The sequence below is a fragment of the Eubalaena glacialis genome, chromosome 9 (assembly GCF_028564815.1).
Source record: "Eubalaena glacialis isolate mEubGla1 chromosome 9, mEubGla1.1.hap2.+ XY, whole genome shotgun sequence".
In the NCBI taxonomy this organism is placed as follows: Eukaryota; Metazoa; Chordata; class Mammalia; order Artiodactyla; family Balaenidae; genus Eubalaena; species Eubalaena glacialis.
The window spans coordinates 14,158,944-14,174,648 of record NC_083724.1 but is presented as its reverse complement, the minus strand read 5'-3'; the positions used below and the strand labels follow the sequence as shown (position 1 = coordinate 14,174,648).

The window sequence follows — 15,705 nt, the reverse complement described above, 5'->3', positions numbered from 1 at the left end:
TCAACATTAGGAGGCCCAGGGCCTTCAGATATAAGCCACATTCTCCAGTATCAGCTTTAACTGTAATGAAGGTGATATTCACTACCACCTGCCTTACTTAGCCCCTTGTCTTATTTATCAGTTGATTCAGACTTTGGGTAGGCAGAGGGGGTACTAGTTCTTTTTTTTTCCTGCTTTATTGAGATGTAATTGACATATATCACTGTGTAAGTTTAACGTGTGCCAAGTGTTGATTTGGTACACAGATATTACAAAATGATTACCACTGTAGCATTAGTTAACACCTTCATCACATCACATAATTATCATTTCTTTTTTGTGGCAAGAAGATTTGAGATTTATTCTCTGAACAGTTTTCAAGTATATAATACAATATTATTAACGATAATCACCATGCTGTATGTTAGATCCCCAGAACTTATTCATCTGATAACTGCAGGTTTGTACCCTTCAATCAACATCAGGGGGCACTAGTTCTTAGGCCTCCCTTGAAAACCCCAACCTATACTCCAACGTTGCCATTGCCCTACCAGATGCAAGGCTGACGTGACCCTTGGGTCCTTTGGGGATGCATTAAGTCTAACCATCGCCACTCTCTTATCCTTCTCTGGGACCCAGAGAATGGGTTATGGGACATAGATATCCTTCCATATTACACATTCGCCCTGTGAATTTCCCTCTGGTCACCCCAAACACCAATCCATTAACCAGATACCGCCATTATAAGACCCATCCCAATACCAGAGCAAACAAGCTCTGATTTAACCTTATTTTAACTATCTCATTTCCTTTTTTAAAAATAGATTTTACTTTTTAGAGCATGTTTAGGTTCACAGCAAAATTGAGCTGAAATTGCAGAGAGTTCCCATATACCCCCCCGCTCCCCCGTCCTCCCACAGCCTCCCCAATATCAACGTCCAGCACCAGGGTGGCACATGCATTGCAGTCGATGAACCCACATTGACACATCATTATCAGGCTAAGTCCACAGTTTACATTCTATGGGTTTGGACAAATATATAATGACAGGTATCTTTCATTATGTATGGTATTATACAGAGTATTTTCACTGCCCTAAAAATTCTGTGTTATGCCTGTTCATCCATTTCCCCACTCCAACCCCTGGTAACTACTGATCTTTTTACTTTCTCCATAGTTTTGCCTTTTCCAGAATGTCATATAGTTGAAATCGTACAGTATGTAGTCTTTTCAGATTGGTTTCTTTTACTTAGTAATGTGCATTTAAGGTTCCTCCATGTCTTCTCAAGCCTTGATAGTTTTTTTTTTTTTTTTGCACTGATAATATTCCACCACCTGGATGTGCCACAGTTTATTGATCCATTCACCTACTAAAGGACATCTTAGTTACTTCCAAGTTTTGGCAATTATGAATAAAGCTGCTATAAACATCTGTATGCAAATTTTTGTGTGGACATAAAGTTTCAACTTTTTTGGGTAAACGCCAAGGAGTGCAATTGCTGGACCGTATGATAAAAGTATGTTTAGTTTTGTAAGAATCTGCCTAACTGTCTTCCAAAGTGGCTGTACCATTTTGCACTCTCACCAGCAGTGAATAAGAGCTCCTCTTGCTCCACATTTTCGCCAGCAGTTGGTGTTGTCAGTGTTTTGGACTTGGGTCATTCTAATAGATATGCAGTAGTATTTTAGCTATTTACTTATTCATTCAAAAAACATCATGTTTGGGACTTCCCTGGTGGTGCAGTGGTTAAGAATCCGCCTGCCAATGCAGGAGACACCGGTTCGATCCCTGGTCTGGGAAGATCCCACATGCCGCGGGGCAACTAAGCCCGTGCGCCACAACTGAGCCTGCGCTCTAGAGCCTGTGAGCCACAACTACTGAAGCCCGTGCGCCTAGAGCCCGTGCTCCGCAACAAGAGAAGCCACCGCAATGAGAAGCCCACGCACCACAACAAAGAGTAGCCCCCGCTCACCGCAACTAGAGAAAGGCCGCACGCAGCACCGAAGACCCAGCGCAGCCAAAAATAAAATTAAATAAATAAATTAAAACAAAACAAAACAAAACATCATGTTCGTGTCTTCTGTAAGCCAAGCTACACGCTATCTTGTGAAGCCATGGGGATGATAGAGAAGGGGAAGAAGGAGTAGTTGGTTGGCTTAACACAACTCGTGCCACCCCCAGACTCATGCTCAGTGAATGTGGAATAAGTGTAATTTGCTGATCACGCTAACGGCCAATTATGGTGTTTCGTGAGTAATAATAACTGGCACTTCTTTTTGCTTTTTGGTTGCTGCTTGGATTCCCTTTCGTTAGTACAAAAATAAACTGTGCTTTTAATATTGGTCTCTGGAAACCCCAGCGTTGACAGTATTGATTCTTTAAATGGAGAGAATATATCGGAGCAGTATAAAGAGGGACTTCAACATGGCTCTGGGGCTGGTGGTCAGGAAATTCTTCCATACTCTGGAACTTTAAGAACAATCTATTGCACCCTGAAGCCTGGGAGACAATCCCAGGGGAAGGGAGGGGGCCTTTGTGAGGTTTAACATTGTTTAGAGATTAAAGCACTGCGGTTGGCTCTGTGCATTGTTATTTGAAAACAAACCAAACATCATACCTCCTAATAGTCCAAATCCACTCTTGGGAGGATTTATAGCTGCTGAGTACAAACAGTCCTCTCATGCCCCCGAGCGGAAAGCACATGGATTTCACCAGGATATGCGACTTACAGTTTAGTTCTGAGAAGCTGCAAGGAGGTGGCAGAAACCATTGTGGAGCCGCCGGCAACGTTCTGTTCTTTTTGGAAACATCAGGATTAAATCAGTCAGCAGTGTGGCTGGCTTGTCCCCTCTCATACCAAAGGATAAGGGGAGCTGAGCATCTGCTCCCGACTCATAACAGTACAGATTCTTCTAGTAAAAATGTCAAAACTCCGGTCACCCTTCTCAATTAGAGATGCTGCCTAGGCCCCTGGGATCAGCACATTCAGTGACATTAGGACTTGATCAGTATGGTGACGGCGATGGCTTCTGGGCTCTGGGTTGGAGGTCTCGGGAGAACGCTCAGATCTTCACTCAGATCATCCTGGGCCTTCACCTCTCTTTGTACAGGCGAGAGGTCAACTTTCCATGTGGCTTTTGGAAAAGGTACAGATGGGAAGCCCCATAGAGGGGGTTGGGGGGGGGGGCGGAGGCTAATAGGAAAAGTGAACTTTTAATTTTGTTTTGGAAAAAAAAAAAAATCTTCAAAAGAACAAAATGGGTTATATTGTATTTTAAACTAAGATTACAGCTACTACTTTTTTTTTTTTAATTTTTGGCTGCATTGGGTCTTCGTTGCTGTGCACGGGCTTTCTCTAGTTGTGGCGAGCGGGGCCTACTCTTCGTTGTGGTGCACGGGCTTCTCATTGCAGTGGCTTCTCTTGTTGTGGAGCACGGGCTCTAGGCGCGTGGGCTTCAGTAGTTGCAGCACGCAGGCTCAGTAGTTGTGGCATGCAGGCCCTAGAGTGCATGGGCCTCAGTAGTTGTGGCACACGGGCTCAGTAGCTGTGGCTTGCGGGCTCTAGAGCTCAGGCTCAGTAGTTGTGGCGCACGGGCTTAGTTGTTCCGTGGCATGTGGGATCTCCCCAGACCCGGGATCAAAGCCAGGTCCCCTGCATTGGCAGGCAGATTCTTAACCACTGTGCCACCAGGGAAGTCCTGCTACTACTTTTAAGTAAGAATGATTGCAGTTTGGGGAGAAATGTTCTAAACAAGGAAATGGAAGCTGAAACAGGAACCTATCCAACCTCTGGAAGAGGAAGTTCTGACCAGCCAAATCTCCTGGGGCCGAAGTCTCCAGGACGAATGGGGCAGGAAGCAGCCCAGGAACCCATGGAGGAGTGGTCAGCCATGCTGATGTGGAAAACCACCGCACTTAGGTCACTCCTCTCCCTGGTCCTTGGTCCGGGGTCTTGAGAGTGTAGGAGAAACAATGACGCCCATTTGGGCTGTCTAACAGCTGGCATTTTTGGAATTTCCAGAGAGAGCTGTGGAGATCAGGGCAGAGGCGGCTGTGGGCGTGCTGTAGACTCCGGGCTCAGTGGGTGCAGCAGACATTCTTACCTGCAACCGAGGCCCTCAATGAGGTGGGAAGTTGTCGACTCCCCGATCACTGTCTTGTTCTCAGCCTTTTGGGGCCTCAGCAGAAATGAGCCTGAAATGGTCCTATTACTCCATTCTCCTGTCTAATAATTCAGACACGTCACAAACAGCCTCCGTAAGCCCAGGGGGCCCCTCGCCAACCTTCTGACAGTGGAACAAGAAAAAGTTAAAGTCAGTTTTATTGGCAACACCTACCTTCCGACAGCAAAAACCGTCAAGCCCACGGTAATTTTCTGTTTGGCATAATAATTTTCTAGGATAGCTCTGTTGTAGGTGCCTTCCCACACCACCGGCGCCTTCCATCCGGTCATGGTCACAACCTCTGGGCGTTTACTGGTGACAAAACAGAGTGCATGAATCAGGATGGCTTTTAAGGGAGGGCAGAGACAGTCTGAGGGAAAACGGGTCAGCCATGGCTTATGGTGACTGTCCTTGAATCCCGACTGTAGTTTAACCTCAAACAGTCGGCTGGTGGTATGACATTTGCATCATCTTCTGGGTGAGGGACAGGAGACCCTGGCCCAGGTGTCTCTGAGGGCTGCGTTGGGGGACCCTGTGGGGACCTTACCTGTACAACTCAAACCCTCTGTCCCCACCCCCTTCCTGCTTTCCTTGTCCTCATCTTCCTTCTAAATCTCTCCTGCTGTCTCCCCAGCCCCTTCCTAAGCTGCCAGTGGCATCTCTGGGTGTTCTTCATCCCTGTGGGTGCCATCTGACCCTGAGAAAGCCCTAGTGCTTGATGCAGGGGGACCAGAGAGTGCCATGAGAGCTGAAAGAGGAAGAAGCCGCTGTTTCAATTTGCCTTTTGCTAGAAGGGGATCTCTGGGTTGGAACCTGGTTATAGGGCAAAAAGGGCCCCAGACTAAGGGGGTTCTGGTGTTTATCATTCATTTGACAAACAAGGAGACGGTCACCCAGGAAAGAAGGGACCCTGCAGGCTGGGGCTCTTGCTCCGACCTCTCTCAGACCACGTGGCCTCTTGACTAAAGGCACAAAGCAGGGGGAGGTAGGAGGGGAGGATGTCCTCTGCACTCAGAACACTTGAAAGGGACTTGGCAAAGCCGACACAAACACCGGAAACAACGTAAGAGCAACGACGAAACACCAAACTGGGAAGAGTAAATGCAGAAAGGCTGAGTAGCAGCTGGGGCCCAGCCCGAGGCGGGGTGGGGGGATGGGAGGGGGTGGCAGAGACTCAGCTCCGACCCCCATTTGCTCTGGAAGTGACTGCACTTGCCTGTTGGGAAGTAGCAACTGAAACACAGTCATTTAGACTCAACCCCCAGGGGCAAAGCTGAGTTTTTCCAGTGAGGCTGGGCAAGGCTGGGTCACCCCCTGCTCGCCCCAACTCCCAGTAGAGTCTCATTCATGCCTCCTGTCCCTCTGTCCCCAAGCTCTGCACTCCTATTCTGGAGCTGACTCAGCACTCCCACCCCTGCCCTGTGCCCTGCTTCAGGGCTGCTTCCTTCTTCCCCACACAGTGAATCTCCTGCAGAGACGGGGAGGGACACCGCCAGGCTGCTCTCGCGGCCCTCCCCACCTTGTCTGGAGTCTCAAAGCCCACCCAGCTCTGCCCTCCCACCCGGGTCAGACCGCTGCACAGCTGCACAGGGCGAGCTGCTCTTGGTTTCCTTCCATCATGAAAGAAGCTATTTTGGACTCTGCACCAACCTGTGTGAGACACTTTCACATACACGTTCTCATGTAGTCCTTGCAAAAGCCCTGCCATGTGTTATGTTCATGGTACAGATAAGAAAACCAAGGCTCAGAAAGGCTTGTTAACATGTCCGAGGCCAAACAGCTAATGATGTAACGAACACACACTGGACACTTCCTATGGGACCAGGCACAGTACCAAGGGCTTCACCCTTCGGAGGTGGGTGCTATTTTGAGTCCCATTTTATCAATGAGGAAACTGCAGCACGGAGCAGTTAAATAACTTGTCTGAGGTCACACAGCTAGTAAGGAGCCAAGCTGGGATCTGAACCCAGATAACCTGACTCTGTAGTCTGTGCTCTGAACCACTATATCTATTGCTTCTTATATTGCATATTTATTTGCTAGGCTGATGAACTGGGGTAAAAACACAGGTTTGTCAGTCATTTCCACTCAACTTACTACTTCAGCATTTTTTATCAGTGCAGAATGAGAAATGATGAGTTTTTTTTGTTTTGTTTTTAGAAGCTTATGTGATGCTTTTAGTCACATAAAACTCCCAGCTTTGTTGAATGACTGGATTTCAAACCAACACACACAAACACACACACACACGGCTTATCATTCTATAACCAATGTTTCTGAATACAAACCCGCCCATGCATTGTCACCTCATGCATTGTCTGTCAAGGATCTCTTAGCAGTTCTGTCCCAGCCCATCAGCTAAGCCATGCAGCCATGCGTGAGCTGAACATTTGGCAAGCCAGTAATATTATTTTTAAGAAAAGGAAGAGAAAGAGGAAGAGAAAAAGGAGGAAAGGACGGTATTCTTATTTAATACTTCGGGGTACAGGGGCTGCCCTTGACTTTCATTCTCTCATTGAATCCTCACAACTACCTTCTAGAGTGGGTGCTGTCCTCACCCGTTTCACAAATAAAGAAAGCAGGGGTAGGTGAGAAGGAGAAGGGAACTACACCTTTAGCCATTTAATCAACAGGAGGGGCCAGACCAGGGCCCTCAGCCCCACCATGCACATCTGCTAAGTCTCTGCTCTGTGCCAGGCCCAGGGCTGAGCACGGAGATCAGAGGAATGAGACCCGTCCTACCCCTTGAGAGTCTCACAGTCCTGACAGGTGGTCAGCCTACCACATGCTCCTCCACTGCACGACCACTCAGTCTACACCTTCTAGAAAGACTGAGTCAAGACACCAGTGTCCAGTTTGTTTACTTGGCTGGGAAGAGTCCTTTGAGCAGGAAAAACAAAAATAGCAGTAATATTAAAAATTAACGTTTCATTAAAAATTAAAATGTTCTATTTCCCAGCTGTCAATTACTAAATTCCACTGGCAATTCCAACATGTCAGCAACCCTGACTAGGAAGCCAGATGACAGGCTGAAAACGCAGGCTGTGGGGAGGAAGATGGGGTGGGAAGATGATCGAGATCAGCTTCCTGGATGAACCTCTGCTCAGACCCCACCCCACCCCACCCTGAAAAAAAAAAAGACAAGTGACAGCAGGCAAACCACACATGTGTAAGAGCAAAAGATGTCCAAGGTTACGAAGATGGGGCTCTAAAAGGAGGAAAAAGTACCAGGAAAGATGGGAAACTGCCCAAATGCCTTCTTTTCAAGCAGGGCACCCACTGTGTTACTTCAGCTTGTGGGGTTCCACCAGTACAGACTAAAGGTTTCCTACAAAATAAAAGGGCCTCCATAACCCAAACACACACCTAGCTAGGTAATTGGTAGCTTTTACATTTTATGTACTTATTTATGGGTACATTGTGGTCCCCAAGGGTGGGGAAGAGGAAGTGTTAAAGTTCTATGAATCACGCAGCAGTTCAAAACAGGTGTGGAATGCATACAATGTGTTATTTACTGGACTCCTTCCAGGCAGCAGCACGTAGACAAGAGCTGATGGTGACATGAACAAGGGTGGTGGTTGTGGGATGGCGAGGAGATGATGTGGGAAGAATTTGGGGGGAAGAATTAACAGAACATGTAAATGAATTAGACTGCAGGATGGATGAAGGACAGGATGAAGGAGGAATCAGAGAGGTCTCCTGGACTCTGGCTTGAGATGGGGAATGAGAAGAATGAGGGTGGGGTAGAATCAAGAACTCCATCTGGGTCACGTGAGACACACAGAGATGTCAGGCAGGCAGTCAGACACAAGCAGGGGATCAGGGAAAACCTTTGGACTAAAGATATAAATGTGGGTGTCATTCTCCCATGGATGGTATCTAATGCCATGGAAATGGGTGAGAGCACATTGGAAGATGGTATAAAGAAAAGAGATGAGGATACTGGACTCAGCCTCCAGAAACTAATATTTGATGGCTGGGAAGAGGGAGAGGCCCCAGTTAAGGAGACTGAGAAGGGAGATGGGAGAAGCAGGAGGAAAATTAAGAGGATGTGATGATACAGAGAGTAAGTGATACTGATGTAAAAATGTATACACAATATACTTAAGATGTTTCAGACAGTTTACAGAAAAGGATACATTTCTATAAATATATTTGTTTATTAATTCAATTGTTCATCTTTCATTCAGTTATGCAAGAAATATACTTTAGTTCCTGAGAAGGCTTAGATTTGGTGTCACTACAAATCAGTATTCTTTAAATATCTGCTCGTCAGTTGTTTGGAGGAGAAACTGAGCCGTGCGTGGGGGAGAGTGGAGAGAGTGACAGCTGGTGGCTGTGAGCTGTTCCTCTTCTCTGACCCCAGTAATTCAGCCCTAGCCCCGCCTCCCAAGTCCCACTCCGCAAAGCACAAGTACCACAGTAAAAGCGTGCCACCCTCCTTTGAAGGGAGCTTGGCGACCAACTCTAGCTCATCTAGCTGGCCCTTGGCGCGGGGCACGGGGGCGGGGGTGTCTCACCACCCCCCACACACACACACCTAAGGAGCTTGTCAAAGCTACAGTGCCTCCATATTCTTACATTTCCAGGAATGGTTTAGCATCTCATAGATGGCTACCCTATGTCATTGTCCAGCTCTTCAAATGACACATGGGAGGCCAAAATTCCCCATCCTTTCACACTGACATGGATCCCTTATCCCAAAACAATAAGAGAACTTGCCAGAACATGTTCAGTCTTTCCAGAGCCCAAGACCCCTCATGCTGGAATAGATACTACTCTCCCTTGGTCCTCCTCCTACCTCTACAGCCGCTCCTGCTCCTTTTCAGAGTTCTCTTCCTCCACTGGCCCTTTAAATGCTGATGTCAGACATCCACCTGGTGGCCTCATCCAGGCCTGCAGATCCCATCGCCACCTGCACTCTGATGGCTCCTCTTCCTACGTCTCTACTGCATATCTTCTGCCACACTTATGGGCACTGCTATAGACTGACTATTGTGTCCCCCCAAAATTCATGTGTTGAAACCTAATCCCATACATGATGGTATTAGTGGGTGGGGCTTTAGGGAGGTGATTAGGTCATGAGGGTGGAACCCTCATGAATGGAATTAGTGCCCTTAGAAAAGAGACCTGAGAGAGTTCCCTCTTCCCTTCTACCACGTGAGAAAACAGTGAGAAGATGACCGTGTATACATTAGGAAGTGGGTCCTCATCAGACACCACATCTTCTGGGGACTTGATCTTGGACTTCCCAGCCTCCAGAACTGTACAAAATATATTTTTGTTGTTTATAAGCCATCCAGTCTATGGTATTTTGTTATAGCAGCCTGAATGACCAAGACAGGTACCCTGTGAATCTCTGTCCAGATGCCCCACAAGTACCTGAATCCACATACATCCCCAGTTGAGCTCATCGCCCCTCATGCCCCCACCACCACTCCTAGACCCTTTCCTGGTCAATGGCACCACCACCCACCAGTCTCTCAGGCCTCATGGTCATCCCGGACAGCTCCTACCTCCTTACCCCCAAACTGCATCCTTCTAAGTCAGGTTGATCACACCTCCTTACCAATCATGGCAAATACTAGTTGCATACCTAGTGCCCCTACAGGACTGTGAACTTCTTGAATATAACCATACTGATTGATTTCTACTGTCTCCTGTGCCTAACACAATGTCTAGTACAGAATTTTTGACCATGACTCATAGTGAGAAATACATCTTCTGTCACAAACACATATGCACACACACATATATACAGAAGCAAAAATTCCACTAAACAATACCTATCCTTACTTCATGTGATACCTTCTGATTTTCCATTTGATTTTGATTTTTAAAAAAGCTGTTATTAACCCATTCAGCTAATTTCTGAACACATTAATGGGTAGTGACCAGTAGTTTGAAAAACACCAGCTAGCATATCATAGGTGTTTGATAAACATTTGTTGTATGCTAAAGAATGTGTGCATGGCCCTGTGAGATTCTGGATCATCATTGTCATTTTACAGATGAGTTAACCGAATCACAGAATTTTCTTGCTCTGACTCTAGATTCTGCGGCTTTCCACAACACCCCGTGGCCTGTAAGAACACTTCCAGCCCCAGTATTTTGTGATTCATTTGCTGCCACTGCTGTCAGAATCACTGTCGTTGTTGCTCAAGCATTTAAGTCAAAATATCCAGCCTCTCAGTTTCTCATCTAATCTATTTTCAAGGTCTAAAAGATGCTAGGACTCTGTCTCCTCAGTCAGGAACGTTCTCCACGGCACTGTTGCCTATGCAGCCCCCCACCACTGCTGAGCTATGGATTTACTGGACTTGGGGCGATGCTTCTTTTCTTACTGTGGATTAAACCAGTCCGATAGCTGAAGCTCTTCTTCGTCCTCCTTTCTTTGCTCCTTTGCTTTGTCTATGTCTTCTTCTTCTTCGTGGTAACTGTGGGTCCTACATACAAAGGGAAAACAAGCTGAGGAAGGCAGGGAGGGTGATCTAAGGCAGGGAGGGAAAACAAGCTGAGGAAGGCAGGGAGGTGAGTGAGGATCCTGCAAAAACGGGTGCCAAGGCAGAGAACATGTGCACCAAGTGAATGTCTGGAGAAAGGTTCAGGATACCAAACGTTTACTCATAAAGATGTACTTTTGATGCAAAGGTGCAGTACTCACCTTTCTTATTATCCTCCCAGGTCAGCACAGTTAGCAATTTAATGACCCAACAACCATCAGGTTATTTCAGGGGGAGGGAAACTTCATAAAACCGTCCTCATGAAAACATTTTAGCGTATGACAGTCTTTCCTGCAATCCCAACTTTAGCCTGAATTTCACTCATCCTCAAGTTAAATGGGAAAAAACAAAAACATGAAAACCAAACTTAATGTCCCAGTCCCAACCATGAAATAGAGTCCTTGTGTGCTTCCAATAGGCCAGAAAGACAAGCGACTGAGTTTATGGCTGTGAAACCACTTTTTTTTTTTTAGTTTGTAATTTTTTTTTTAACATCTTTACTGGAGTGTAATTGCTTTACAATGGTGTGTTAGTTTCTGCTTTATAACAAAGTGAATCAGCTCTACATATACAAATATCCCCATATGAAACCATTTTATCTGGACTCTATAGTGCCGGGTGGATAAACAGATCATCGTCTGACCGCCTTACCCATTGTTAAACCAGCTCGGAAACCACCAGCCCTTCTGAATGCTGCTGTCACCAACTTCTGGGTTTCTAAGAAATGAAAAAGATGACAAACGTTTTTAGAAAATGAGGCAGTCCCAAACTGGGGGGTTTCCAAACACTTTTTATGGCAGGTCACTTAAAAAAAATTTTTTTTATATCACTAATTCATAAAATGAACCGAAGCGACGCCGCTCTAGCTGAATGAGAGAGGATGGACCTGACACTCCCTGGATCTCCCCTCCCTTGGGCGTCCCCTGGCACTCAGCTCATCCAGGGAGCCCTAGCAGGGAGAGAAGGAGAGAAGAATGACAAGATGTGGAGGTAACTAATACATAACTCTGGGTCCTGGATCTGCCACTTACTAGTTGTGTGACTGTGATCGGACATTTTCCCTCTCTGAAGCTTGATTTTCTCCTCTGAAAAGTTAGATGCTAATAACAACAACAACAATAATAAATCTACCATGAAGGTGGCTTTGAAGACTAAACAAAGTAGCATATGTAAAAGCGCTTTCTAAGTTGAAAATTACTGTAGCAAGTCGGCATCTTTCAAGAAAACAGTGCACGTTTCCAAGAATGATGTCTTTTGCTAAACGAGGAGAATTTGAGTTGCTACAAAGGTCAGCAGTGACAGACTCAGGAAATCTGAGGGTCTCTAAACCAGAAAGAAGCTCAGCAATCTGTAATCAGAACCACTTTCACCACACACATGCTGAAGTGTCCACATTCACTGTGAGAGTCTCTCCAAGGTGGGCACCTTCCGGAGGAGGCAAAAGAGGGGGAAGCCAGGGGATACAATGCCCTTCGGTTGGACAAATAAGGTGGTGAGGCATGAATGGGTATAAATAATAAGAAACCTATTTTAAAGCCCATCTACTTTCAAGAAGTGCTTGAGATGGTTTGTGATTAAGAAGGCATGGTTACTTTTCTTTTCTTTTTCCCACTTGCATAAAATTAATAAATTTTCCAAAATTAAAAAAAAAAAAAGGTATGGTTTCAATAAATAGGGAAACAATACAAGAATAAAGACAAAACTAAACAAACCAAACAAAAACAAAAGGAAACAGAGGAACATTTTAGTCACTCAGGTAGGTGTTTTCACATGACTTGGGTCATCTCAGCCACTCTGAGAATAAAGGTTTTACCTTTATTTTTATTTTATGGCTGAGATAGTGGTTGAGTGGGTTTGAGCAAATTGCCAAGATCCCATGGCATGTAAGCACAAAAGCCAGGATTTAACACCAGGGGAGAAATTATATCAGAAATGAAGGCCGAGGAAAGTACAAGTTAAGCACAACACTTTGCTCTGAGCTTCTTGGCAACCAAGACAAAGACAGAAAAATGAAGGCTTACAGAGTCCTAACTGCCAATCATCATCATCATCCTCCTCCTCCTCCTCCTACACACACTAGTTCATTGGGAAACCCAAACTTTTTTCCTGATCCTTTGTCTCAACAAAATTTCTTGCAGGGGTCTTTATACAACATGTAGTGGGCTGCATAATGGACAATATCTACTCTGATTATTTTTATGAGCAAGGCAGGAATGTCCTCCAGACAACACTACTTAAAGAGATAGATAGTTGATGAGAAGCAAGGACAAAACAAGAGTCATGGCTCTATAAAGGCAAGACTAGGGGGCTGGAGGAGTACAGGCCAGACCCCTGGGACCCCTCCCCTCCACCTGTGACCAGAGCTGCATCACCACCTGCCATGTTAAGAATGGACTGTAGGGGTGCCAGAGTGGACATGGGAGGCATCCCATAGATATCTAGAATTCAAAGCACTTACTTTGACTGGTTTATCCAGAACAAAGAGGCTTCTGGGCTAAAAGCAAATGAGAAATAAAAACATATCACGTTACTTTTAATTTGGAGAAAACCATTATCATTGAAGCCCTGGGCTGAGTTGAGAGCTCGGGTTTTGTCTACTCCCAGGTTTCCACCTTCCTTTGAGATAGAACCAATGATATCAAGGGACTTCAGTCACTTCTGGATTACTCAGAACAAGGGGCGGGAAGAAGGTCTCCGGAGAATCTCAAATCTCAGTTAAAAAAAAAAAAAGATGGCAGCTCTCCATTGTCCAGGGTGGCTTTGCTGAGGGAGAGGCTCCACAGACAAGTCCCCTCCTGCCACCTGCTCAGGAATCACCCAGGATTATCTTAAAACCAACGACTGCACAGCCAGCACACCACCAGCTCAGAGCCTTCTACAGAGCAGCCTCAAAGGGCATTTCTTTAGCTAACGGAGGCAGTGAGACCATCTGAAGGCACCTACAAGACTGGACCAGCGACTATATGACTCCTCTAGGGGCCCACCTCCCTTCATTCAACAAATACTTGCTGACAGTGTGTTACATGCCAAGTGCTGGGGATATGGTATTGGCTGAGACAGACACAGTCCCTATGCGTCCTTGTGATGCAGACAAGCTAGTGGGGAGAGCAGAAAAAAAAAAGCATAAGTAACCAGGAGCACTTAACAGGAAGACCTGGAAGGCTTCCCAGAGGAGGGGATAATGTTTTAGCTGAGTTCTGAAGGATAAATAGGAGCCCAGGGGAAGAGGAACTGGGAAGAGTGTCCCTAACAGAGACAAAAATATGCAAAGGCCCTGAGAAAGGAAGGAGGCATTTAAATGTGCAAGGAAATAAACAGAGAAGTAGCCAGAGGCCCCCTCACTGGGGCCTGCTGGGGATTTTGCCCTTGAAGAGTTTTAGGCAGGAGACGAATAGGGTCCTATCTGTAGGCCTTGTGAGAGTAGATAATGGGTGACTAGTCATGAGGTGCTGGCAGTGGTCCAGGCCCAGGTCAAGGCAGCCAAGGAGATGGAGGGAGAGGAGTGCAGACTTGAGAGACATTTGGGGGGTAAAGGGACAGGACTTGTAGTACTAGATTCCTCCATTGTTTTGCGCGCAGAAGCTGTGCCCAATGGCTAAACCTTACTTGCTCACTTCTCCTCCCTGTGAACAAAAGGGAGAGAGCCTGGTAGAAAGAGTTCTGGACCTGGGCTCAGGCACATGCCCTGGCTCAGCGCCTTTCTGGCCCCAGCTGCCCTCATCTCTGAAAAAAAAAAAATGACTAATATTTGTTTCAGACTCTGCCTTCTGCCCCTGCTGGGAGTCCACATCTCCTGGTAGGAGTAAAATGCATGCCCTCTTTCCACCTATGGTTTCCCCTCTGAGCTCAATACTTGTGGACCAAGCTCTAACATCCCTTGTTTCTAAATCTGTTTATTGATCTGACAATATTCATAATAGCTAATACTTGGCCAGGGACTGTTCTAAGCAATAGACATGCATTAGCTCATTAAATCCTCACAACAATCAGTGAAGGAGGTTCTATTCTTCCTCAGAGGCACCGACACATTAAGTGGTTTTGTTCAAGGTTGTACTACTAGGAGAAGAAACAGTATTTGAACCTGGGGATTCTGACTCCACGCCCTACAAGAGGAGGAAGGGAGAGGGGACAGGAGGGGGCGGGCCTGCTGCAACTCAGCACTCAGACCCCCACCTGGCACTCAGGGCATCGATATGTAGATTCAGATTCACCACCTTGTCCCAGCTTTTTAATTTGCCATCTTGCCCTTTGCACCCTCCTCTCCCAGAAGCCTTCGACATCTCAGGTCACAGCGACACCCACGCCGCAGTGTATGGCGTTTGACACACATTCATCCTTCAAGGCACAGCTCAAATGCCACCTCTTCTGTGCCTTCCTTGGTACGATCCTAGCACAGTGCCTGGCACATAGTAGGTGCTCAATAAATATTTGTAAATGAAGGCAAAAAAAATAGATCCCTCTCTAAGCCAAACATAATCTTTGCCTTCTTGAACTCTCACGGTCCCTTTTCTCTCCCTCTGATGTCCTTCCTCCACTTCGCATTGTTGGTTATTTTTTTTTAAATTTAACTTTATCTAGGCTTTTGGTTTGATTTTCTAAATTTAACTTTAAAAAAATTATTTATTTACTTATTTATTTATCGCTGTGTTGGGTCTTTGTTGCTGCGCACGGGCTTTCTCTAGTTGTGTCGAGCAGGGGCTACTCTTCGTTGCATTGCATGGGCTTCTCATTGCGGTGGCTTCTCTTGCTGCGGAGCACGGGCTCTAGGTGCGCGGGCTTCAGTAGTTGTTGCACGCGGGCTCAGCAGTTGTGGCTCACGGGCTCTGGAGCGCAGGCTCAGTAGTTGTGGTGCACGGGCTTAGTTGCTCCACGGCATGTGGGATCTTCCCGGACCAGGGATCGAACCCATGTCCCCTGCATTTGCAGGCGGATTCTTAACCACTGTACCACCAGGGAAGTCCCACATTTTTGGTTTATTGGTGTGTACGTCTGCTTGCTCCATCCAAAGCATAACCCCTTGAGGGTAGGAATTCTCCTTGGCTCACACTGTATCCCTCAC

The 15,705-nt window shown here is 46.3% G+C and overlaps 1 protein-coding gene across 2 annotated transcripts in view; it reads right to left on the bottom strand.

The window, feature by feature from the left end:
- The window catches only part of GGTA1 (glycoprotein alpha-galactosyltransferase 1 (inactive)), a 64,138-nt gene that overhangs the window by 2,969 nt on the left and 45,464 nt on the right, over nucleotides 1–15,705 (bottom strand). Inside the window, exons 4-7 of one of the 2 annotated variants that reach the window (XM_061199990.1) lie at nucleotides 13,105–13,140; nucleotides 11,298–11,363; nucleotides 10,488–10,589; nucleotides 4,318–4,455 (exon numbers count right to left, since the gene is read on the bottom strand). In XM_061199990.1, coding sequence (XP_061055973.1) covers nucleotides 4,318–4,455; nucleotides 10,488–10,589; nucleotides 11,298–11,363; nucleotides 13,105–13,140 — 342 coding nt within the window. The remainder of the gene's footprint in view (nucleotides 1–4,317; nucleotides 4,456–10,487; nucleotides 10,590–11,297; nucleotides 11,364–13,104; nucleotides 13,141–15,705) is intronic. The other variant, XM_061199991.1, reaches the window with a different exon arrangement.